Source organism: Salmo salar, chromosome 10 (genome assembly GCF_965601325.2).
Source record: "Salmo salar chromosome 10, fSalSal1, whole genome shotgun sequence".
Classification (NCBI taxonomy): domain Eukaryota; kingdom Metazoa; phylum Chordata; class Actinopteri; order Salmoniformes; family Salmonidae; genus Salmo; species Salmo salar.
Window position 1 is genome coordinate 123,662,525 of NC_138300.1, and position 24,944 is coordinate 123,687,468.

At 43.5% G+C, this 24,944-nt stretch overlaps 1 protein-coding gene across 2 annotated transcripts in view; it reads right to left on the reverse strand.

The window, feature by feature from the left end:
* Positions 1 to 24,944, reverse strand: part of LOC106561813 (plakophilin-3) — a 52,581-nt gene that overhangs the window by 20,421 nt on the left and 7,216 nt on the right. For both annotated transcript variants that reach the window (XM_082957466.1, XM_082957465.1), the window contains 8 exons: positions 16,327 to 16,418; positions 14,283 to 14,471; positions 13,721 to 13,864; positions 12,286 to 12,528; positions 11,752 to 11,943; positions 10,169 to 10,326; positions 4,281 to 4,404; positions 1,687 to 1,891 (listed from right to left, as the gene is read on the reverse strand). In XM_082957466.1, coding sequence (XP_082813592.1) covers positions 1,687 to 1,891; positions 4,281 to 4,404; positions 10,169 to 10,326; positions 11,752 to 11,943; positions 12,286 to 12,528; positions 13,721 to 13,864; positions 14,283 to 14,471; positions 16,327 to 16,418 — 1,347 coding nt within the window. The remainder of the gene's footprint in view (positions 1 to 1,686; positions 1,892 to 4,280; positions 4,405 to 10,168; positions 10,327 to 11,751; positions 11,944 to 12,285; positions 12,529 to 13,720; positions 13,865 to 14,282; positions 14,472 to 16,326; positions 16,419 to 24,944) is intronic.

Below are 24,944 nucleotides of genomic sequence, written 5' to 3' on the forward strand. Positions count from 1 at the left end.
GTGGAGACAACTCCCTCCTATACACTCTGTACTCCACACACACACACGCACGCACGCACGCACGCACGCACGCACGCACGCACGCACGCACGCACGCACGCACACACACACACACACACACACACACACACACCACCTTTTCATAGATGTGTATCATTCAGTTCCCATAAAGGGTAACGGGTCGTCAGCTCTCCACTCCCTCACCCCATACCGCAACCCAAGCATTCCTTATAGGGGCTGACAAACTCACTTAACCCCAGAATCTGTTGTAGAAAGCTAGGTGTTGAGGAGTTTCCTTTGTTTCCAATAGAGAGTTTCAGTTCAACCCTCAGCATGCTACCGGTCTAGACAGGAGGATGGAAAAGTTAAGATAGACTACAGAGAGGTAGGGACGTTAACTAGAGCAGAGAAAAGCCCTCAGATCTCAGCAATTCAACATGGCCGCCAGTCCACCCATCACAGAACATTGACTCGGATGTGAATGCCAGTTCTAATCATTATATTTCCATGGAGTCAACTCGATTGAGAGGCCATGGTGTGAGTGACAGACAGGGCCCTCATACCTATTATTTCACCTAAAGTTATTTCACCTAAAGTTATTTCACCTGAAGTTATTTCACCTGAAGTTATTTCACCTGAGTTATTTCACCTGAAGTTATTTCACCTGAAGTTATTTCACCTGAAGTTATTCACCTGAAGTTATTTCACCTGAAGTTATTTCACCTAAAGTTATTTCACCTGAAGTTATTTCACCTGAAGTTATTTCACCTGAAGTTATTTCACCTGAAGTTATTTCACCTGAAGTTATTTCACCTAGAAAGTTATTTCACCTGAAGTTATTTCACCTGAAGTTATTTCACCTGAAGTTATTTCACCTGAAGTTATTTCACCTGAAGTTATTTCACCTGAAGTTATTTCACCTAAAGTTATTTCACCTGAAGTTATTTCACCTGAAGTTATTTCACCTGAAGTTATTTCACCTGAAGTTATTTCACCTGAAGTTATTTCACCTGAAGTTATTTCACCTGAAGTTATTTCACCTGAAGTTATTTCACCTGAAGTTATTTCACCTAAAGTTATTTCACCTGAAGTTATTTCACCTGAAGTTATTTCACCTGAAGTTATTTCACCTGAAGTTATTTCACCTGAAGTTATTTCACCTAAAGTTATTTCACCTGAAGTTATTTCACCTGAAGTTATTTCACCTGAAGTTATTTCACCTGAAGTTATTTCACCTGAAGTTATTTCACCTGAAGTTATTTCACCTGAAGTTATTTCACCTGAAGTTATTTCACCTGAAGTTATTTCACCAGGTATGTTACTGAGAGAGAACACATTCTCTTCTTTCATTTTTTTGTTACCCCTTTTTCTCCCCAATTTCGTGGTGTCCAATTGGTAGTTACAGTTTTGTCTCATCGCTGCAACTCCCGTACGGACTCGGGAGAGGCGAAGGTCGAGAGCCGTGCGTCCTCCGAAACACGACCCAACCAAGCCGCACTGCTTCTTGACACAATGACCGCTTAACCCGGAAGCCAGCCGCACCAATGCGGTGGAGGAAACACCGTACACCTGGTGACCGTGTCAGTGTGAACTGCGCCCAGGCCCGCCACAGGAGTCGCTAGAGCGCGATGGAACAAGAACATCTCTGCTGGCCAAACCCTCCCCTAACATTTAAAATGTCCTGACCTGTGATGTTCTTGCGTAGCTCATCATCATTCTCCTTCAGAGCATTGATGAGCTGAGGAATTCCTCCCTCCTCGATGAGGGACATCTTGTTGTCCATGTTCTCATAGATGACGTTCCTCATAGCCCCTGTGGCGTAGCGAGCCACCTCCGGGTTCTCACTGTTGAACAGCCTCACCAGCTCTGGGATGGCCTTATATTGCCGCACCTAGTGATGGAAGAGAGAGAGAGAGAGAGGGACAACTCTGTAAGGTTCGGACTCAAACTTATGGTACTAATTCACTCCCTACCCTTTCCCCATGGCCCCAACCATTCAATGTTTTTGCAGGTCTGGAGAGGTGAAGACCAAAAGGGGAAGGGGTATAGAATTCATTGGGACTGTTAGTGAACCCTGTTACCCCTCCAACAAGAGGATACATAAAGTACTATCTGTAACGCTGCTAGTTAACAGAACAAGTTCCTACAACAGGAGTAGTCAAACCCTGTTTCTGGGGTACTGCAGGATTGTGTTCCAACTATGCACCACACCCGATCAACTGAGCTAATTGATCAGTTCAGTGATTACCTAAATTCCACACACCTGATCTTCCGGCGGCACTCTAGGAACCAGGGTTGCCTACTCCACCCCTGTCCTACAAGATACCTGTCTGTGATAAACTACTACACACCTGCTCGGAACAAAAGTGTGTCTGTCACGTCAACATGACCATATTCTTCGATAATTACTTAGATCACATGAACGCCTGCTGAACTGTGACATAAATCAAAGTTGAGACTTTTATAATAAACAGCTACGCCAAGATTGCCAGTTGATACACCTGGAGCACGCCTATGTGTTGATACACCTGGAGCACGCCTATGTGTTGATACACCTGGAGCACGCCTATGTGTTGATACACCTGGAGCACGCCTATGTGTTGATACACCTGGAGCACGCCTATGTGTTGATACACCTGGAGCACGCCTATGTGTTGATACACCTGGAGCACGCCTATGTGTTGATACACCTGGAGCACGCCTATGTGTTGATACACCTGGAGCACGCCTATGTGTTGATACACCTGGAGCACGCCTATGTGTTGATACACCTGGAGCACGCCTATGTGTTGATACACCTGGAGCACGCCTATGTGTTGATACACCTGGAGCACGCCTATGTGTTGATACACCTGGAGCACGCCTATGTGTTGATACACCTGGAGCACGCCTATGTGTTGATACACCTGGAGCACGCCTATGTGTTGATACACCTGGAGCACGCCACTGTGTTGATACACCTGGAGCACGCCACTGTGTTGATACACAATAGTTCTTATGCAACTAACAACTTCACCACTATTGAAGAATGTACAGTATGTCCTTTATATTCTGCTATGGAATACTGTAACAAACCGACTGGGATGCATGTCTGAGGGTTAGTCAGTTAGTTGTCTTTTCCACATCAGACAGAGGAAACATCACAAGAAGGAAACATCAGACAGAGGAAACATCAGACAGAGGAAACATCAGACAGAGGAAACATCACAAGAAGGAAACATCAGACAGAGGAAACATCACAAGGAGGAAACATCATACAGTGGAAACATCAGACAGAGGAAACATCACAAGAAGGAAACATCAGACAGAGGAAACATCACAAGGAGGAAACATCATACAGTGGAAACATCAGACAGAGGAAACATCAGACAGAGGAAACATCAGACAGAGGAAACATAACTGCATCGCTTCTTCTTTTTATAAGAAACATTTAATGTGTTGAAAATCCCAAATTGTTTGCATAGTCAACTTACACACAGCTCTGACACACACACACTTACCCCACCAGACATGCCACCAGGGGTCTTTTCACAGTCCCCAAATCCAGAACCAATTCAAGAAAACGTACAGTATTATATAGAGCCCTTATTGGATGGAACTTCCTTCCATCTCATATTGCTCAAATGAACAGCAAACCAGGGTTCAAAAAACAGATAAATGGAAAACCTATTCCCCATGGGTCCCAAATGGAAAACCTATTCCCCATGGGTCCCAAATGGAAAACCTATTCCCCATGGGTCCCAAATGGAAAATCTAATCTCTATGGGTCCCAAATGGAAAACCTATTCCCCATGGGTCCCAAATGGAAAACCTATTCCCCATGGGTCCCAAATGGAAAATCTAATCTCTATGGGTCCCAAATGGAAAACCTATTCCCCATGGGTCCCAAATGGAAAACCTATTTCCTATGGGTCCCAAATGGAAAATCTAATCTCTATGGGTCCCAAATGGAAAACCTAATCTCTATGGGTCCCAAATGGAAAACCTATTCCCCATGGGTCCCAAATGGAAAACCTATTCCCCATGGGTCCCAAATGGAAAATCTAATCTATATGGGTCCCAAACGGAAAACCTATTCCCCATGGGTCCCAAATGGACAACCTATTCCCCATGGGTCCCAAATGGAAAATCTAATCTATATGGGTCCCAAATGGACAACCTATTCCCCATGGGTCCCAAATGGACAACCTATTCCCCATGGGTCCTGGTTAAAAGCAGTGCACTATAAAAGGAATAGGGTACCATTTGAGAACCAGACAAAAAGGAAGTCCCCTTATTACCTCGTTCTTGGCATCGTTGTTGTTGTAACATTCGTGTTGGATATAAGCTGCTCCCAGAACCTGCATTTCAGCATCGTCATCTTTCAGGTACCTCACCGCCGTGAGCATGTCCAAGTTATTAATCCTGTCCAATCACAAAGAGAACAATCAATCATTATGGCCCCGGGGACTCAATCTGATCACGCTGGTGGATTACGCAGCTCTTAAAGGCAATGTTACCGCGTTCATTTTAAGGAAAAACGCTGCAGATGTCGGCTCGTTTAAAAATTACATTTAAATGTCAAGCCCGTTATAACGTGTATCTATCGTGGATCGGAATGAATGAAAGCCACCTGCGAGCCAGGGCCTAATCATCTATCATCAGCGCCCGACCTCACTAATGCTCTTGTGGCTGAATGGAAGCAAGTCCCCCTGCAGCAATGTTCCAACATCTAGTGGAAAGCCTTCCCAGAAGAGTGGAGGCTGTTATAGCAGCAATGTTCCAACATCTAGTGGAAATCCTTCCCAGAAGAGTGGAGGCTGTTATAGCAGCAATGTACCAACATCTAGTGGAAAGCCTTCCCAGAAGAGTGGAGGATGTTATAGCAGCAATGTTCCAACATCTAGTGGAAAGCCTTCCCAGAAGAGTGGAGGCTGTTATAGCAGCAATGTACCAACATCTAGTGGAAAGCCTTCCCAGAAGAGTGGAGGATGTTATAGCAGCAATGTTCCAACATCTAGTGGAAAGCCTTCCCAGAAGAGAGGAGGCTGTTATAGTAGCAATGTTCCAACATCTAGTGGAAAGCCTTCCCAGAAGAGTGGAGGCTGTTATAGCAGCAATGTACCAACATCTAGTGGAAAGCCTTCCCAGAAGAGTGGAGGATGTTATAGCAGCAATGTTCCAACATCTAGTGGAAATCCTTCCCAGAAGAGTGGAGGCTGTTATAGCAGCAAAGGAGGGGGACCAACTCCATATTAATGCACATGACTTTTGAATGAGATGTTTGACGAGCAGGTGTCCACATACTTTTGGTCATGTAGTTTATCAAGACAAGCCTAGTCCTGGAATGAAAAGCATAGGCTACTCAATTGAGAATCACCTTTGAATTCGTTTTTTTTGTCCTACGTCCGGGAAACTGGCCCTCTGTGTATGACAGGGTTGTGGTCAATTACATTCAAAGGAAGTACACTGAAATGAGGCAAACTGAGGTAAAACTCAACCCTGGTGTCTAATTAGGTAAACTGAGGTAATACTTGAATCAACGTTGCCAGTCTAACTGACCAGCCAGGCCAACATGATTCACAGATTTCAGTGCCATGGTATAATTATGTGCCTGTGTGTATGGTAACTGATCTTAAGGTAGCAGCACCCCCCCCCCATCTGCTGTGCTAACCGCTAGGCGCCAGCTGTTTGTGTGTGACATGTGAAGCCTGAAACTGTTGTGGTACCACACCCAAACCAGTCCTGTCACTAAGGGAGCAATGCAGGAGTCATCTCAGAATCCATAGCTATTGGGAAAGAGACACACATGGACGCACTTTCACACATTTTCACACTCTTTACATACTCTGCTGCTACTCTGTTTATTATCTATCCCAATTGACTAGTCACTTTACCCCTACCTACATTATATTACCTTAACTACCAACACTGCTGCTACTCTGTTTATTATCTATCCTGATTTATACTACCTACATTATATTACCTCAACTACCAACACTGCTGCTACTCTGTTTATTATCTATCCTGATTGACTAGTCATTTTTACCACTACCTACATGTAAATATTACCTCAATTACCCCGTACCCCTGCACATTGACTTGTTAGGTTAGATTACTCGTTAGATATTACTGCATTGTCGGAACTAGAAGCACAAGCATTTCGCTACACTCGCATTAACTATCTGCTAACCGTTTGTATGTGACCAATAAAATGTCATTTGAAAAATTTGATTTGATTTACCGGTATTCCTTGTATATCGCCTCATTATTGTTATTTTATTGTGTTACTATTTCCTTTTTTATTTGATGCTAATTGTTCTTACTTTTAACTCTGCATTGTTGGGAAAAGGGCTCATAAGTAAGCATTTCACAGTAAAGTCTACACCTATTGTATTAGGCATGTGACCAATAACATTTGACCAGTAACATGTGACCAATAACATGTGACCAATAACATGCGACCAGTAACATGTGACCAATAACATGTGACCAATAACATGCGACCAGTAACATGTGACCAATAACATGTGACCAATAACATGTGACCAATAACATGCGACCAGTAACATGTGACCAATAACATTTGACCAGTAACATGTGACCAATAACATGTGACCAATAACATTTGACCAGTAACATGTGACCAATAACATGTGACCAATAACATGCGACCAGTAACATGTGACCAATAACATGCGACCAGTAACATGCGACCAATAACATGTGACCAATAACATGTGACCAATAACATGTGACCAATAACATGCGACCAGTAACATGTGACCAATAACATTTGACCAGTAACATGTGACCAGTAACATGTGACCAATAACATGTGACCAATAACATGCGACCAATAACATGCGACCAGTAACATGCGACCAATAACATGTGACCAATAACATGTGACCAATAACATTTGACCAGTAACATGTGACCAATAACATGTGACCAATAACATGCGACCAGTAACATGTGACCAATAACATGTGACCAATAACATGCGACCAGTAACATGTGACCAATAACATGTGACCAATAACATGTGACCAATAACATGCGACCAGTAACATGTGACCAATAACATTTGACCAGTAACATGTGACCAATAACATGTGACCAATAACATTTGACCAGTAACATGTGACCAATAACATGTGACCAATAACATGCGACCAGTAACATGTGACCAATAACATGCGACCAGTAACATGCGACCAATAACATGTGACCAATAACATGTGACCAATAACATGTGACCAATAACATGCGACCAGTAACATGTGACCAATAACATTTGACCAGTAACATGTGACCAATAACATTTGACCAGTAACATGTGACCAATAACATGTGACCAATAACATGCGACCAATAACATGCGACCAGTAACATGCGACCAATAACATGTGACCAATAACATTTGACCAGTAACATGTGACCAATAACATGCGACCAATAACATGTGACCAGTAACATGTGACCAATAACATGTGACCAATAACATGCGACCAGTAACATGCGACCAGTAACATGTGACCAATAACATTTGACCAGTAACATGTGACCAATAACATGTGACCAATAACATGCGACCAGTAACATGTGACCAATAACATTTGACCAGTAACATGTGACCAATAACATGTGACCAATAACATTTGACCAGTAACATGTGACCAATAACATGTGACCAATAACATGCGACCAGTAACATGTGACCAATAACATGCGACCAGTAACATGCGACCAATAACATGTGACCAATAACATGTGACCAATAACATGTGACCAATAACATGCGACCAGTAACATGTGACCAATAACATTTGACCAGTAACATGTGACCAATAACATTTGACCAGTAACATGTGACCAATAACATGTGACCAATAACATGCGACCAATAACATGCGACCAGTAACATGCGACCAATAACATGTGACCAATAACATTTGACCAGTAACATGTGACCAATAACATGCGACCAATAACATGTGACCAGTAACATGTGACCAATAACATTTGACCAGTAACATGTGACCAATAACATGCGACCAGTAACATGTGACCAATAACATGCGACCAGTAACATGTGACCAATAACATTTGACCAGTAACATGTGACCAATAACATGTGACCAATAACATGCGACCAGTAACATGTGACCAATAACATGTGACCAATAACATGCAACCAGTAACATGCGACCAATAACATGCGACCAGTAACATGCGACCAATAACATGCGACCAATAACATGTGACCAGTAACATGTGACCAGTAACATGTGACCAGTAACATGTGACCAGTAACATGTGACCAATAACATGTGACCAATAACATGCGACCAGTAATATGCGACCAGTAACATGCGACCAATAACATGTGACCAATAACATGCGACCAGTAACATGTGACCAATAACATGTGACCAATAACATTTGACCAGTAACATGTGACCAATAACATGCGACCAATAACATGCGACCAGTAATATGCGACCAATAACATGTGACCAATAACATGCGACCAGTAACATGTGACCAATAACATGTGACCAATAACATGCGACCAATAACATGTGACCAATAATATGCGACCAATAACATGCGACCAATAACATGTGACCAGTAACATGTGACCAATAACATGCGACCAATAACATGTGACCAGTAACATGTGATTTATATTATTACAGTACATGTAATCTACAACATGCACCCAGGAGCACTGCACTGCAGCTTGACCCTCATGTACTGCACCCAGGAGCACTGCACTGCAGCTTGACCCTCATGTACTGCACCCAGGAGCGCTGCACTGCAGCTTGACCCTCATGTACTGCACCCAGGAGCACTGCAGCTTGACCCTCATGTACTGCACCCAGGAGCACTGCAGCTTGACCCTCATGTACTGCACCCAGGAGCACTGCAGCTTGACCCTCATGTACTGCACCCAGGAGCACTGCAGCTTGACCCTCATGTACTGCACCCAGGAGCACTGCAGCTTGACCCTCATGTACTGCACCCAGGAGCACTGCAGCTTGACCCTCATGTACTGCACCCAGGAGCACTGCAGCTTGACCCTCATGTTCTCGTCTTAACTGTGTGTGAAATTTCTGTTGTTCGCTATTACACATGGACAATAAAGTTGTATTCTATTCTATTGTTCTATTATATTGTCATTGTGTATCCAGTCATGTCTTATCCACTGAGATTTCCCCCATGCTGCCAGTCATGTCTTATCCACTGAGATTTCCCCCATGCTGCCAGTCATGTCTTATCCACTGAGATTTCCCCCATGCTGCCAGTCATGTCTTATCCACTGAGGTTTCCCATGCTGCCAGTCATGTCTTACCCACTGAGATTTCCCCCATGCTGCCAGTCATGTCTTACCCGCTGAGATTCCCCCATGCTGCCAGTCATGTCTTACCCGCTGAGGTTTCCCATGCTGCCAGTCATGTCTTATCCACTGAGGTTTCCCATGCTGCCAGTCATGTGTTACCCCCTGAGGTTTCCCCCATGCTGCCAGTCATGTCTTACCCCCTGAGGTTTCCCCCATGCTGCCAGTCATGTCTTACCCACTGAGATTTCCCCCATGCTGCCAGTCATGTCTTACCCACTGAGATTTCCCCCATGCTGCCAGTCATGTCTTACCCACTGAGGTTGCCCCCATGCTGCCAGTCATGTCTTACCCGCTGAGATTTCCCCCATGCTGCCAGTCATGTCTTACCCACTGAGGTTGCCCCCATGCTGCCAGTCATGTCTTACCCACTGAGGTTGCCCCCATGCTGCCAGTCATGTCTTACCCGCTGAGATTTCCCCCATGCTGCCAGTCATGTCTTACCCACTGAGATTTCCCATGCTGCCAGTCATGTCTTACCCGCTGAGATTTCCCCCATGCTGCCAGTCATGTCTTACCCACTGAGATTTCCCCCATGCTGCCAGTCATGTCTTACCCGCTGAGATTCCCCCATGCTGCCAGTCATGTCTTACCCGCTGAGGTTGCCCCCATGCTGCCAGTCATGTCTTACCCACTGAGGTTGCCCCCATGCTGCCAGTCATGTCTTACCCACTGAGATTTCCCCCATGCTGCCAGTCATGTCTTACCCACTGAGATTTCCCCCATGCTGCCAGTCATGTCTTACCCACTGAGGTTGCCCCCATGCTGCCAGTCATGTCTTACCCGCTGAGATTCCCCATGCTGCCGGTCATGTCCATCTGTCCGTCGTAGATATCCATGCCCTTCCCAACACTGTGCATGCTCTTGACAGACATGGTCCTGGGAAGAGAGGCCTGTCTCTGTTGCTGCATCATCATGTTCCCCTGAGACCCCGACGACACCTACAAATAATACATAACGATAATAATAATAATATTAAACATTTATAATTATAATATGAATAACAATTATACATGTGAATTTGTATAGCGCTAAAGCATTTAAAAAATATTATAATAGTAATACAACATAAAAACATCAAGGTCAGGTAAAATAGTGATAGTGTAGTAGTTGCTAAAAATACTTGTCAGATTAGGCCCGGCCCATCATGGACCATGGGCGATTTGAATATACATGGGGCTCACCTCCCAGTGTTGTTCTGTTGCATTATGTTCTATTGTTATATCGGGGCGGCAGGTAGCCTAGTGGTTAGAGCGTTGGACTAGTAACCCAATAATGTATTGTTATACTGTGTTATAGTGTGTTGTATTGTTATACTGTATTATAGTGTGTTGTATTGTTATACTGTATTATAGTGTGTTGTATTGTTATACTGTATTATAGTGTGTTGTATTGTTATACTGTATTATAGTGTGTTGTATTGTTATACTGTGTTATATATATATAGTGTGTTGTATTGTTATACTGTATTATAGTGTGTTGTATTGTTATACTGTGTTATATATATATAGTGTGTTGTATTGTTATACTGTATTATAGTGTGTTGTATTGTTATACTGTGTTATAGTGTGTTGTATTGTTATACTGTATTATAGTGTGTTGTATTGTTATACTGTATTATAGTGTGTTGTATTGTTATACTGTATTATAGTGTGTTGTATTGTTATACTGTATTATAGTGTGTTGTATTGTTATACTGTATTATAGTGTGTTGTATTGTTATACTGTGTTATATATATATAGTGTGTTGTATTGTTATACTGTATTATAGTGTGTTGTATTGTTATACTGTGTTATATATATATAGTGTGTTGTATTGTTATACTGTATTATAGTGTGTTGTATTGTTATACTGTGTTATAGTGTGTTGTATTGTTATACTGTATTATAGTGTGTTGTATTGTTATACTGTGTTATATATACTGTGTTGTATTGTTATACTGTATTATAGTGTGTTGTATTGTTATACTGTATTATAGTGTGTTGTATTGTTATACTGTATTAGTGTGTGTTGTATTGTTATACTGTGTTATATATACTGTGTTGTATTGTTATACTGTATTATAGTGTGTTGTATTGTTATACTGTATTATAGTGTGTTGTATTGTTATACTGTATTATAGTGTGTTGTATTGTTATACTGTATTAGTGTGTGTTGTATTGTTATACTGTATTATAGTGTGTTGTATTGATATACTATATTATAGTGTGTTGCATTGTCATTGTGTATTATAGTGTGTTGTATTGATATACTGTATTATAGTGTGTTGCATTGTCATTGTGTATTACAGTGTGTTCTGTATGTTGACATCACAAAATACATTTACAAGCAAATTAAATTAAACGTAACATATCGTTACCCTCACCTGGCCCATCACGAACCCACCTCCTCCGTCCCTCCCACTAACGCTGCTGTTCCCCCCGGGGGGGAAGGTAGACGCCCCAGACATGGATCCCATGGACATCCTGTTGTTCCTGTTGTTGATCCTGCTGATGGTGCGGAACGCCGGTCCTTTAAAGGAATGCTGCTGTTGGACCGACATCATCTCCTCTCCTCCCTACCGGATGTTAGAAACATACGTATTAAAAAAAAAAAAATCTGTTAGAAATACAATCGTTATAAAATAAAATACATTTACTGTGAAGAAGGTGTACTGTGAAACGTTAAAAACGCCTTCTAGCCTGTCTTTGCTTTGACAAAGAACCAAATTCTATTATTATTTTTATTGCAACGCGACGCGAGCAGTGTGGTCAGCATGTAAAGCTAGTTAGGAGTGCATTGTTTGTTCCTAAATACATTTCAATTGTATAAGAAACAGGTTATCAAGTCATTTCACATGCCGTGCAAATGGAACGTGTTAATCTTGTGTCAAATTAATTTCTGGTAGGGTTCCACCAACCATCATCTCCCCTCCTCCGCTCTGGGCTAGTGTCCCGCTGAGTGAGCGCCTCATGGGTACCATAGATCCCACTCCTCCTATTCCTCCTCCTCCTGCCTGTCTCATTTGTGTCCCTGGACTGTAGGCTCCTGCGCTAACAGTGCTGTAGACAGACTGCTGGCGGCTGAAGGTGGCATCGCGGTCTGAGGCCAGGCTGCCACCATCGCTGACATCCGCAGCCACCCAGGCTGCCACCGGAGACGGCTGAGAACAACAATCAGAAACAGAATCAGGAAGTGTTGTTGCCGAGCAATGAACTGGAACAGGAACAAAGGAATTTGTCTCGGTGCGGATATAAAAGTTCATCATCAACATCCACATCAATCCAGATCCCCATCAACCCAGATCATCATCAATCCAGATCTTCATCAACATCCACATCAATCCAGATCCCCATCAACCCAGATCATCATCAATCCAGATCCCCATCAATCCAGATCATCATCAACATCCACATCAATCCAGATCATCATCAATCCAGATCCCCATCAATCCAGATCCCCATCAATCCAGATCATCATCAATCCAGATCCCCATCAATCCAGATCATCATCAACATCCACATCAATCCAGATCATCATCAATCCAGATCCCCATCAATCCAGATCCCCATCAATCCAGATCATCATCAACATCCACATCAATCCAGATCATCATCAATCCAGATCCCCATCAATCCAGATCCCCATCAATCCAGATCATCATCAATCCAGATCCCCATCAATCCAGATCATCATCAATCCAGATCCCCATCAACCCAGATCCCCATCAATCCAGATCATCATCAACCCAGATCCCCATCAATCCAGATCATCATCAACCCAGATCCCCATCAATCCAGATCATCATCAACATCCACATCAATCCAGATCCCCATCAATCCAGATCATCATCAATCCAGATCATCATCATTTATCCAGATCCCCATCAATCCAGATCATCATCAACATCCACATAAACCCAGATCATCATCAATCCAGATCCCCATCGATCCAGATCATCATCAACCCAGATCCCCATCAATCCAGATCATCATCAACCCAGATCCCCATCAATCCAGATCATCATCCAGCCAGATCCACATCAATCCAGATCATCATCTACCCAGATCCCCATCAATCCAGATCATCATCAACATCCACATCAATCCAGATAATCATCAAACCAGATCATCATCAATCCTGGTAGAAAGACATCAACCAAACAGATACATAGAACCAACACTTGCAAGAAAAAAACCTTTACCACAATACACAATACACACACACACACACACACACACACACACACACAGAAAACACACACACACACACACACACACACACACACACACACACACACACACACACACACACACACACACACACAAAAAAAACTAATATATAAATTACTATACCTGTGCAGGCAGGTTCTGGAGCCTCATGGTGCGCAGAGAGGTCTCTGGGTCGGGCCCAGGGACACGGCTCAGAGTCCGGATCCCAGTGGACATCTGTTGGCCCCTCATGTTGCCCCCGCCTCCTCCTCGGTAGACCCCTCCCCCCTGTAGAGCAAAACATAAATAAACCAGCACCATGTAATATACAGTATATTACTGTACACACACTAATTCAAGTAAAAATTGTTTTTACTGTATACTAAATACTGTATATATAGTAAAGTAATTATAATTAATCATTAAAATATATTTCTTATGTGGTATAGATTCAGTACACATAGATTTATACAGTACACAGAATACAATAAATCATTAAAATACAATAAATCATTAAAATACAGTAAATCATTACAATACAGTAAATCATAAAAATACTGTAAATTATTCAAATACAATAAATCATTAAAATACAGTAAATCATTAAAATACAGTAAATAATAAAAATACAGTAAATTATTCAAATACAATAAATCATTAAAATACAGTAAATCATTAAAATAAAGTGTATCCTTAAAATGTTTACCTGGTAGCCCCCTCCTCCTAGGGAACCCCCTCCTGTGCGCATGTCATCATGGTACTTGTACCCTCCACCTCCTCCTCTTCCACCACCTCCTCCTCTTCCTCCACCTCCCATGGTGACCCTCTGACCACCTCCGAGGTCCACCGCCGAGTGGGAGGAGAAACCGCCTGAGTAGTGAGACATATTGGGTGCCTGGGGGACAAGAGGAGGAGGAATAGGAGGGGGAAAAGAAGAGGACGGAGGACGGAAGGAGGTGGAGGGGAAGAGGAGGAAGGAGGAGAAGAGGAGGAAGGAGGAGACGAGGAGGAAGGAGGAGACGAGGAGGAGAAGAGGAGGAAGGAGGAGACGAGGAGGAAGGAGGAGACGAGGAGGAGAAGAGGAGGAAGGAGGAGAAGAGGAGGAAGGAGGAGACGAGGAGGAAGGAGGAGACGAGGAGGAGAAGAGGAGGAAGGAGGAGAAGAGGAGGAAGGAGGAGACGAGGAGGAAGGAGGAGACGAGGAGGAGAAGAGGAGGAAGGAGGAGAAGAGGAGGAAGGAGGAGACGAGGAGGAAGGAGGAGACGAGGAGGAGAAGAGGAGGAAGGAGGAGAAGAGGAGGAAGGAGGAGACGAGGAGGAAGGAGGAGACGAGGAGGAGAAGAGGAGGAAGGAGGAGAAGAGGAGGAAGGAGGAGACGAGGAGGAAGGAGGAGACGAGGAGGAGAAGAGGAGGGAGGAGGAGACGAGGAGGAGAAGAGGAGGAAGGATGAGACGAGGAGGAGAAGGGGAGGAAGGAGGAGAAGAGGAGGAAGGAAGAGACGAGGAGGAAGGAGGAGACGAGGAGGAGAAGAGGAGGAAGGAGGAGAAGAGGAGGAAGGAAGAGACGAGGAGGAAGGAGGAGACGAGGAGGAGAAGAGGAGGAAGGAGGAGAAGAGGAGGAAGGAGGAGACGAGGAGGAAGGAGGAGACGAGGAGGAGAAGAGGAGGGAGGAGGAGACGAGGAGGAGAAGAGGAGGAAGGAGGAGACGAGGAGGAAGGAGGAGACGAGGAGGAGAAGAGGAGGAAGGAGGAGAAGAGGAGGAAGGAGGAGACGAGGAGGAGAAGAGGAGGAAGGAGGAGAAGAGGAGGAAGGAGGAGAAGAAGAAAAAGAATAAAGAAGAAGACGTTTAACCCTCCCCTCCAATCGAAAGCTTCGGGGCACGATGGAACAAAGTCTTGTTGAATCGTTATTAGATTCTGTAAATGCGATGAGTCACTGTCATAAAAGGGAGTGGTTGTCTGTGCACCTACATTGTGCAACGCTAATTGTAAAGTCATGGGAAATTGTTGGGGTTTCGTTTTTTCGCTTTTTTTACAGTTACAGTCAACAAGGCCACTACTGGAGTTTTTTATGTTGCTGCTATATTACCCTGTCATCTGAACGACGTACTTAAATAATCTACTGGATATTTGCTGAATCTATTACCAAAAAAAACACAATATACGTCTGGAAAAAGATTACATTCATGAAATCAATGAATGTATCAATGAAAAGTTCATTCAACAATGTCAATGTGTCATAGTCTAATGACATCTGCTACGCTAACGTGAGGTGGATAACATTCTGACTGTGAGATGTGGAGAAATCTGGAGGGTGGAACTTTACGTCCTGGAGAGAAGGGTACAGAGCTGCTGTGAAATACCACACTTCCAGAGAAGACCTAGCTCACTGGCTCTGGCACACTGCACTGTGAAACCATCCCACTGTGCATTTACAGGGAGCTGCGGAGGGCATACACAGAGTATACTGTCCACGTGTTCATGTAAACAGACAGTGTCTATAATGTCTCTCTACCTCTTCATTTGGCGATGACCAACCGTTGAACATATTATCTGATACCCAGAAACCACTGGATGTGTAAAAGCTGCAGTATTTTCCTAAGAGTAAGAATATGTTCTGGTAGGCCGGTATTGTTTGTGATACCTAGTGCCGAAGACTACCACTCAACATGACAGGCCCGGAGGCTGTCATAACAGGTGTGGAGGCTGTCATGACAGGCCCGGAAGCTGTGTAGATGTAGGACTACAACTCACCATGACAGGTCTGGAGCCTGTGTAGACGTAGGACTTGGAGCTGAACCCTGGGTTGAAGGTCTGGTACTTCATTGTTGAAGAACCGCCGTGTTCTAGAAAACAAAAGAGAGGGAAAATCTGACAGTCATTTAAACCGCCCACCAAAGCCTGATCCAATTTAAAGACAACACTAAGGAAGGACCTGAATCACTCCACCAAAGCCTGATCCAATTTAAAGACAACACTAAGGAAGGACCTGAATCACTCCACCAAAGCCTGATCCAATTTAAAGACAACACTAAGGAAGGACCTGAATCACTCCACCAAAGCCTGATCCAATTTAAAGACAACACTAAGGAAGGACCTGAATCAGCCCACCAAAGCCTGATCCAATTTAAAGACAACACTAAGGAAGGACCTGAATCACTCCACCAAAGCCTGATCCAATTTAAAGACAACACTAAGGAAGGACCTGAATCAGCCCACCAAAGCCTGATCCAATTTAAAGACAACACTAAGGAAGGACCTGAATCAGCCCACCAAAGCCTGATCCAATTTAAAGACAACACTAAGGAAGGACCTGAATCACTCCACCAAAGCCTGATCCAATTTAAAGACAACACTAAGGAAGGACCTGAATCAGCCCACCAAAGCCTGATCCAATTTAAAGACAACACTAAGGAAGGACCTGAATCACTCCACCAAAGCCTGATCCAATTTAAAGACAACACTAAGGAAGGACCTGAATCAGCCCACCAAAGCCTGATCCAATTTAAAGACAACACTAAGGAAGGACCTGAATCAGCCCACCAAAGCCTGATCCAATTTAAAGACAACACTAAGGAAGGACCTGAATCACTCCACCAAAGCCTGATCCAATTTAAAGACAACACTAAGGAAGGACCTGAATCACTCCACCAAAGCCTGATCCAATTTAAAGACAACACTAAGGAAGGACCTGAATCACTCCACCAAAGCCTGATCCAATTTAAAGACAACACTAAGGAAGGACCTGAATCACTCCACCAAAGCCTGATCCAATTTAAAGACAACACTAAGGAAGGACCTGAATCACTCCACCAAAGCCTGATCCAATTTAAAGACAACACTAAGGAAGGACCTGAATCACTCCACCAAAGCCTGATCCAATTTAAAGACAACACTAAGGAAGGACCTGAATCAGCCCACCAAAGCCTGATCCAATTTAAAGACAACACTAAGGAAGGACCTGAATCACTCCACCAAAGCCTGATCCAATTTAAAGACAACACTAAGGAAGGACCTGAATCAGCCCACCAAAGCCTGATCCAATTTAAAGACAACACTAAGGAAGGACCTGAATCAGCCCACCCAAAGCCTGATCCAATTTAAAGACAACACTAAGGAAGGACCTGAATCACTCCACCAAAGCCTGATCCAATTTAAAGACAACACTAAGGAAGGACCTGAATCAGCCCACCAAAGCCTGATCCAATTTAAAGACAACACTAAGGAAGGACCTGAATCAGCCCACCAAAGCCTGATCCAATTTAAAGACAACACTAAGGAAGGACCTGAATCACTCCACCAAAGCCTGATCCAATTTAAAGACAACACTAAGGAAGGACCTGAATCACTCCACCAAAGCCTGATCCAATTTAAAGACAACACTAAGGAAGGACCTGAATCACTCCACCAAAGCCTGATCCAATTTAAAGACAACACTAAGGAAGGACCTGACATTTAAAAAAAAATATATGTATTTTTAATTTAACCAGGCAAGTCAGTTAAGAACAAATTCTTATTTACAACGACAGCCTACACCGGCCAAACCCCAACGACGCTGGGCCAATTTTGCGCGGCCCTATGGGACTCCCAATCACAGCTGGATGTGATACAGCCTGGATTTGAACCAGGTATGCCATCTAGCACTGAGATGCAGTGCTTTAGGCCGCGGCGCCACTTGGAAGCCAACCAAAACGACGAGGCCTTGTGTTTTTTACCGCCACCACCACACCCGTAACAAACATTGAAATTACATTGACATAACTAGTATAATGATATGGGAAGTGATATTGTAAAACTTGTTGGGATATTTTATTATAGTATGACTGGATACAAGCTCCAGTGTGGTTATGTAGGTTCCTTCATAAAGTATGGTTTACCTCGGCAGGTGTTGTTGACAGTTACATAGAAGGAGAGTATAGGTGTTAGACAGCTAGGGGGGAATTCCCACCTGAGTTAAGCGTATGTAAATGGAACATAATTCCCTTTTTTTAATGCACTTTTCTCTCTATGCGTATTCTGACCTGGAACTTAAGCATGAGAACAGCATGCTATTCACCCTGCTATTAGTTCCAGGTGGAGATCAAATAAATGAAGGTGTGGCGGAGGTGTCTACAGAAATAACACCATTCTCCATGCACCGTGCGTCTACAGAAATAACACCATTCTCCATGCACCGTGTGTCTACAGAAATAACACCATTCTCCATGCACCGTGCGTCTACAGAAATAACACCATTCTCCATGCACCGTGTGTCTACAGAAATAACACCATTCTCCATGCACCGTGTGTCTACAGAAATAACACCATTCTCCATGCACCGTGTGTCTACAGAAATAACACCATTCTCCATGCACCGTGCGTCTACAGAAATAACACCATTCTCCATGCACCGTGTGTCTACAGAAATAACACCATTCTCCATGCACCGTGTGTCTACAGAAATAACACCATTCTCCATGCACCGTGCGTCTACAGAAATAACACCATTCTCCATGCACCGTGCGTCTACAGAAATAACACCATTTTCTATCCATCGTAATTTACAACTTGATAAGAGCAAGGTAAATGAGCATTCCGTTATCGATAAGGGGATTGTAAATATAAATGAAAATTATTTTTGATCTATTTGACCTTATAATTGCTGGAGATAAATGTGAAACAAGTCATATGGCAGCAAACTCAAGTATATCAACATATCACCTTTTCCACAGTGAAGTTGATGAAATGTTGGCCTTATAACTTGCAATGATGACATTTGGAGACCCAAGCTATAGGCTTCTGTAGCCATTCACAAATCACAGTATAAACCTACCGAGTTGATTTCTGATTTCTGGAATGTTTAAATTATATGCCCAGACTTTTCACTATATTTTTTTACATTTTAAACATTAGCCACTAATCGTTAGCCACCGTCAGTTATGCCCAGATACATTTATAACTGTCTCTTTAGTGTTAGTTTCCTCACATTTATAACTTTAGTGTTAGTCTCCTCACATTTACAACTTTAGTGTTAGTCTCCTCACATTTATAACTTTAGTGTTAGTCTCCTCACATTTATAACTTTAGTGTTAGTCTCCTCACATTTATAACTTTAGTGTTAGTCTCCTTACATTTATAACTTTAGTGTTAGTTTCCTCACATTTATAACTTTAGTGTTAGTCTCCTCACATTTACAACTTTAGTGTTAGTTTCCTCACATTTATAACTTTAGTGTTAGTCTCCTCACATTTATAACTTTAGTGTTAGTTTCCTCACATTTATAACTCACTAGTTAGTTTCCTCACATTTATAACTCACTAGTTAGTTTCCTCACATTTATAACTCACTAGTTAGTTTCCTCACATTTATAACTCACTAGTTAGTTTCCTCACATTTATAACTCACTAGTTAGTTTCCTCACATTTATAACTCACTAGTTAGTTTCCTCACATTTATAACTCACTAGTTAGTTTCCTCACATTTATAACTCACTAGTTAGTTTCCTCACATTTATAACTCACTAGTTAGTTTCCTCACATTTATAACTCACTAGTTAGTTTCCTCACATTTATAACTCACTAGTTAGTTTCCTCACATTTATAACTCACTAGTTAGTTTCCTCACATTTATAACTCACTAGTTAGTTTCCTTACAATTTGCATCATTCCATTCCATTGTTAGTTCCTGAGGATCGCTTGCTATAGTGGATCATATTAGGCTAACCTATTACAATAATTTGGGACATGTAAACTCTTAGAGAAAAAAAAGGTGGTAAGTAGAACCATGTAGGAGGGGTTCTTCGGGTTGTCCCCACAGAGGAATAATTTTTGGTGCCTCAATACAATGAACCTCAATACAATGAGGTTCTAGGTAGAAGCCTTTGCCTTACAAAGAACCCTTTTGGAGTGTAGCCTATTGGAATCATTCTGGAACACAGCCCAGTCTGACCGGACCCGTCGTCATCACAGTTCCGTGATTAGTTAGGATGATCAGGGTATATTTATAGGATTCATAGGTAAACCCCTAATTGTACACTTCTCACCTTTCAATATTTCGTGGATTGAACAATTGAATATTGAAGAATCAAACAACTGTATTTTTTTTTTTTTGGTCGGGCACTCCAAATCGTTTTAAAAAAATATATAAAAAATTATTATTCATAAATACTTTCCTAACCCTAAATAATATACAAGATTAGAGTATTTTTTTCATCTAACAATTGGTGCTGAAAAGGAGACCTGTATTCGTGTATTTACCCGGCTTTAGATCACCGATACGTAATATTCTGAACCGTACTGTCCATATATTATAGTGAGTCTGTCAAGAAAATTCAAATTAAAGGTACACCAAATTTAAAGGGATGGCTTTAGATGCATATACTGAAAACCCTATATTCAATAGGAAACTTCCATGAGAAAATCTGTTGGTCAGCAAGTGGGAAGGTTTTCAGTAGTTGAATTACATGTATTCAGCGCGTGCAAGGGAACCACGACTGCAAAGGCCATTACGCACCTGCATACGGCAAGTCTAAGTCTGAATCAGGCCCAGAGAGAGCAGCAGTAAGAGGAAGGGTATCTCTTGTCATAATAATACCTAATAATTTAAACTAACTACCTTCTGCATAAATTATACAATACCAACAACTCAGGTTCCTGTTTACTCACACACATGCACGCCTGCGCGAGCACACACACACACACACACACACACACACACACACACACACACACACACACACACACACACACACACACACACACACACACACACACACACACACACACGCACACAAGCACACCTGTGGCACACACACACACACACACACACACACACACACACACAGACACACCACCCATTACACCAACACGTGATCAGCTATATTCTGACCTGGTTGTCATTGGTTACCCGACAGTCAGGAGGACAACAATACTGTACCTGCATCACACCAGCCTGACCTGGGTGCAAATAGCATTTGTTTTCTTTCAAATACTTTGAGCATGTGAGCAAGCCTGTAGCGCCGGAGGGGCGGGATTAGCATCGGGGCTATTCCATTGGATGTATTACTTCAGACAAGTTGAAATAAAGCACAGTTAAAGTATTTAAAAGAAAACATCCCAGAATCCTCAGGAGAGACAGACAGCGCCTTCATAACTGTTGCTGTGAAAGTGAAGCCCTGAGAGAGACAGACAGCGCCTTCATAACTGTTGCTGTGACAGTGAAACCCTGAGAGAGACAGACAGCGCCTTCATAACTGTTGCTGTGAAAGTGAAGCCCTGAGAGATAGACAGCGCCTTCATAACTGTTGCTGTGAAAGTGAAGCCCTGAGAGATAGACAGCGCCTTCATAACTGTTGCTGTGACAGTGAAACCCTGAGAGAGACAGACAGCGCCTTCATAACTGTTGCTGTGAAAGTGAAGCCCTGAGAGATAGACAGCGCCTTCATAACTGTTGCTGTGAAAGTGAAACCCTGAGAGAGACAGACAGCGCCTTCATAACTGTTGCTGTGAAAGTGAAGCCCTGAGAGAGACAGACAGCGCCTTCATAACTGTTGCTGTGAAAGTGAAAGTGAAGCCCTGAGAGACAGACAGCGCCTTCATAACTGTTGCTGTGACAGTGAAACCCTGAGAGAGACAGACAGCGCCTTCATAACTGTTGCTGTGAAAGTGAAGCCCTGAGAGAGACAGACAGCGCCTTCATAACTGTTGCTGTGACAGTGAAACCCTGAGAGAGACAGACAGCGCCTTCATAACTGTTGCTGTGAAAGTGAAGCCCTGAGAGATAGACAGCGCCTTCATAACTGTTGCTGTGAAAGTGAAACCCTGAGAGAGACAGACAGCGCCTTCATAACTGTTGCTGTGAAAGTGAAAGTGAAGCCCTGAGAGACAGACAGCGCCTTCATAACTGTTGCTGTGAAAGTGAAGCCCTGAGAGATAGACAGCGCCTTCATAACTGTTGCTGTGACAGTGAAGCCCTGAGAGACAGACAGCGCCTTCATAACTGTTGCTGTGACAGTGAAACCCTGAGAGAGACAGACAGCGCCTTCATAACTGTTGCTGTGACAGTGAAACCCTGAGAGAGACAGACAGCGCCTTCATAACTGTTGCTGTGAAAGTGAAGCCATGAGAGACAGACAGCGCCTTCATAACTGTTGCTGTGACAGTGAAACCCTGAGAGACAGACAGCGCCTTCATAACTGTTGCTGTTGCTGTGACAGTGAAGCCCTGAGAGAGACAGACAGCGCCTTCATAACTGTTGCTGTGACAGTGAAGCCCTGAGAGAGACAGACACAGAGACAGAGAGCAGTGACCTTATGACCTTATGTTGTCTTTGTTATTTTATCTATAGTGAAACTGACAGGAGACACACGTTTGTGTTTAAACTACAAATATCTAAAACTACACTATGTTTTTCAATAGAAATGTAATTTAATGCCCAATACATATTAACAAACACATTTTTATTATTGTTCTAAAACATACATATTGTTGTTGTTATTGTTCTATAACATATATATTGTTATTGTTGTTGTTCTATAATATACATATTGTTATTGTTCTATAATATACATATTGTTATTGTTCTATAACATATATATTGTTATTGTTATTGTTGTATAACATACATATTGATATTGTCATGGTTCTAAAACATATTTGTACAGTAGCTACAAATATACAAATATACATGGAGACATAAACAAAGTGCATTTATAGTCCAGATAGATTGATGATGCATCCTGTCCCAGAGGAATACGTTTGTGAGAACCAGTATGTGCAGAGAGAGAAGACAATTTGATTACATTTAAATGTTTCACATGCTGTGACATGACCTGCTTAAATTATAGGGGAGCTATGAGCGTAGACTGGTCCTGACAGATCCTTCATTTACCAGAAATGATCTCACAGAAATGGCTGTTGGCCCCTGTCATATCCTAACACAAAGGAAATGGGACTGATCCCCCTGCGTTGAAGTACAGGTTGAGACCTATAACCTTTAGGTGAATTCTCAACAGGGCTCGGAAACAGGCCACACAGGGACATCAAGACTTTGGTGCAGATTGGCACCACAGATGTGATACTTTATACTGAATGGAAGCAATACTTTTACCACCGCTAATGTCCAGTACAAAGTTGAAAGACTGTCTGTGTGTGCGTGTGTGTGTGTGTGTGTGTGTGTGTGTGTGTGTGTGTGTGTGTGTGTGTGTGTGTGTGTGATGTATGTGTGTGTGTGTGTGTGTGTGTGTGTGTGTGTGTGTGTGTGTGTGTGTGTGTGTGTGTGTGTGTGTGTGTGTGTGCGTGATTCCAGGCAGGTAGGCAGAAGGTAGAGGTGTGTGAGCTTCATGCTTTGCTGTGTCAGAGCCTCAGGCAACAAACCGGTTGGTGAAGGATGAGGTAAGAAAAAGAGAGAGGCGAGAAATGTAGAAAGAGAAGAGAGACACACCCCATGGCTGAAGCCCTGCCCTGCTGGCAACACCACAACACCCCATGGCTGAAGCCCTGCTGACAACACCACAACACCCCATGGCTGAAGCCCTGCCCTGCTGGCAACACCACAACACCCCATGGCTGAAGCCCTGCTGGCAACACCACAACACCCCATGGCTGAAGCCCTGCTGACAACACCACAACACCCCATGGCTGAGGCACTGCTGGCAACACCACAACACCCCATGGCTGAAGCCCTGCTGACAACACCACAACACCCCATGGCTGAAGCTCTGCCCTGCTGGCAACACCACAACACCCCATGGCTGAAGCCCTGCTGGCAAAACCACAACACCCCATGGCTGAAGCCCTGCTGGCAACACCACAACACCCCATGGCTGAGGCACTGCTGGCAACACCACAACACCCCATGGCTGAAGCCCTGCCCTGCTGGCAACACCACAACACCCCATGGCTGAAGCCCTGCTGACAACACCACAACACCCCATGGCTGAAGCCCTGCTGGCAACACCACAACACCCCATGGCTGAAGCTCTGCCCTGCTGGCAACACCACAACACCCCATGGCTGAAGCCCTGCCCTGCTGGCAACACCACAACACCCCATGACTGAAGCCCTGCCCTGCTGGCAACACCACAACACCCCATGGCTGAAGCCCTGCTGACAACACCACAACACCCCATGGCTGAGGCACTGCTGGCAACACCACAACACCCCATGGCTGAAGCCCTGCTGACAACACCACAACACCCCATGGCTGAAGCTCTGCCCTGCTGGCAACACCACAACACCCCATGGCTGAAGCCCTGCCCTGCTGGCAACACCACAACACCCCATGGCTGAAGCTCTGCCCTGCTGGCAACACCACAACACCCCATGGCTGAAGCCCTGCTGGCAACACCACAACACCCCATGGCTGAACCGCCCTGCTGGCAACACCACAACACC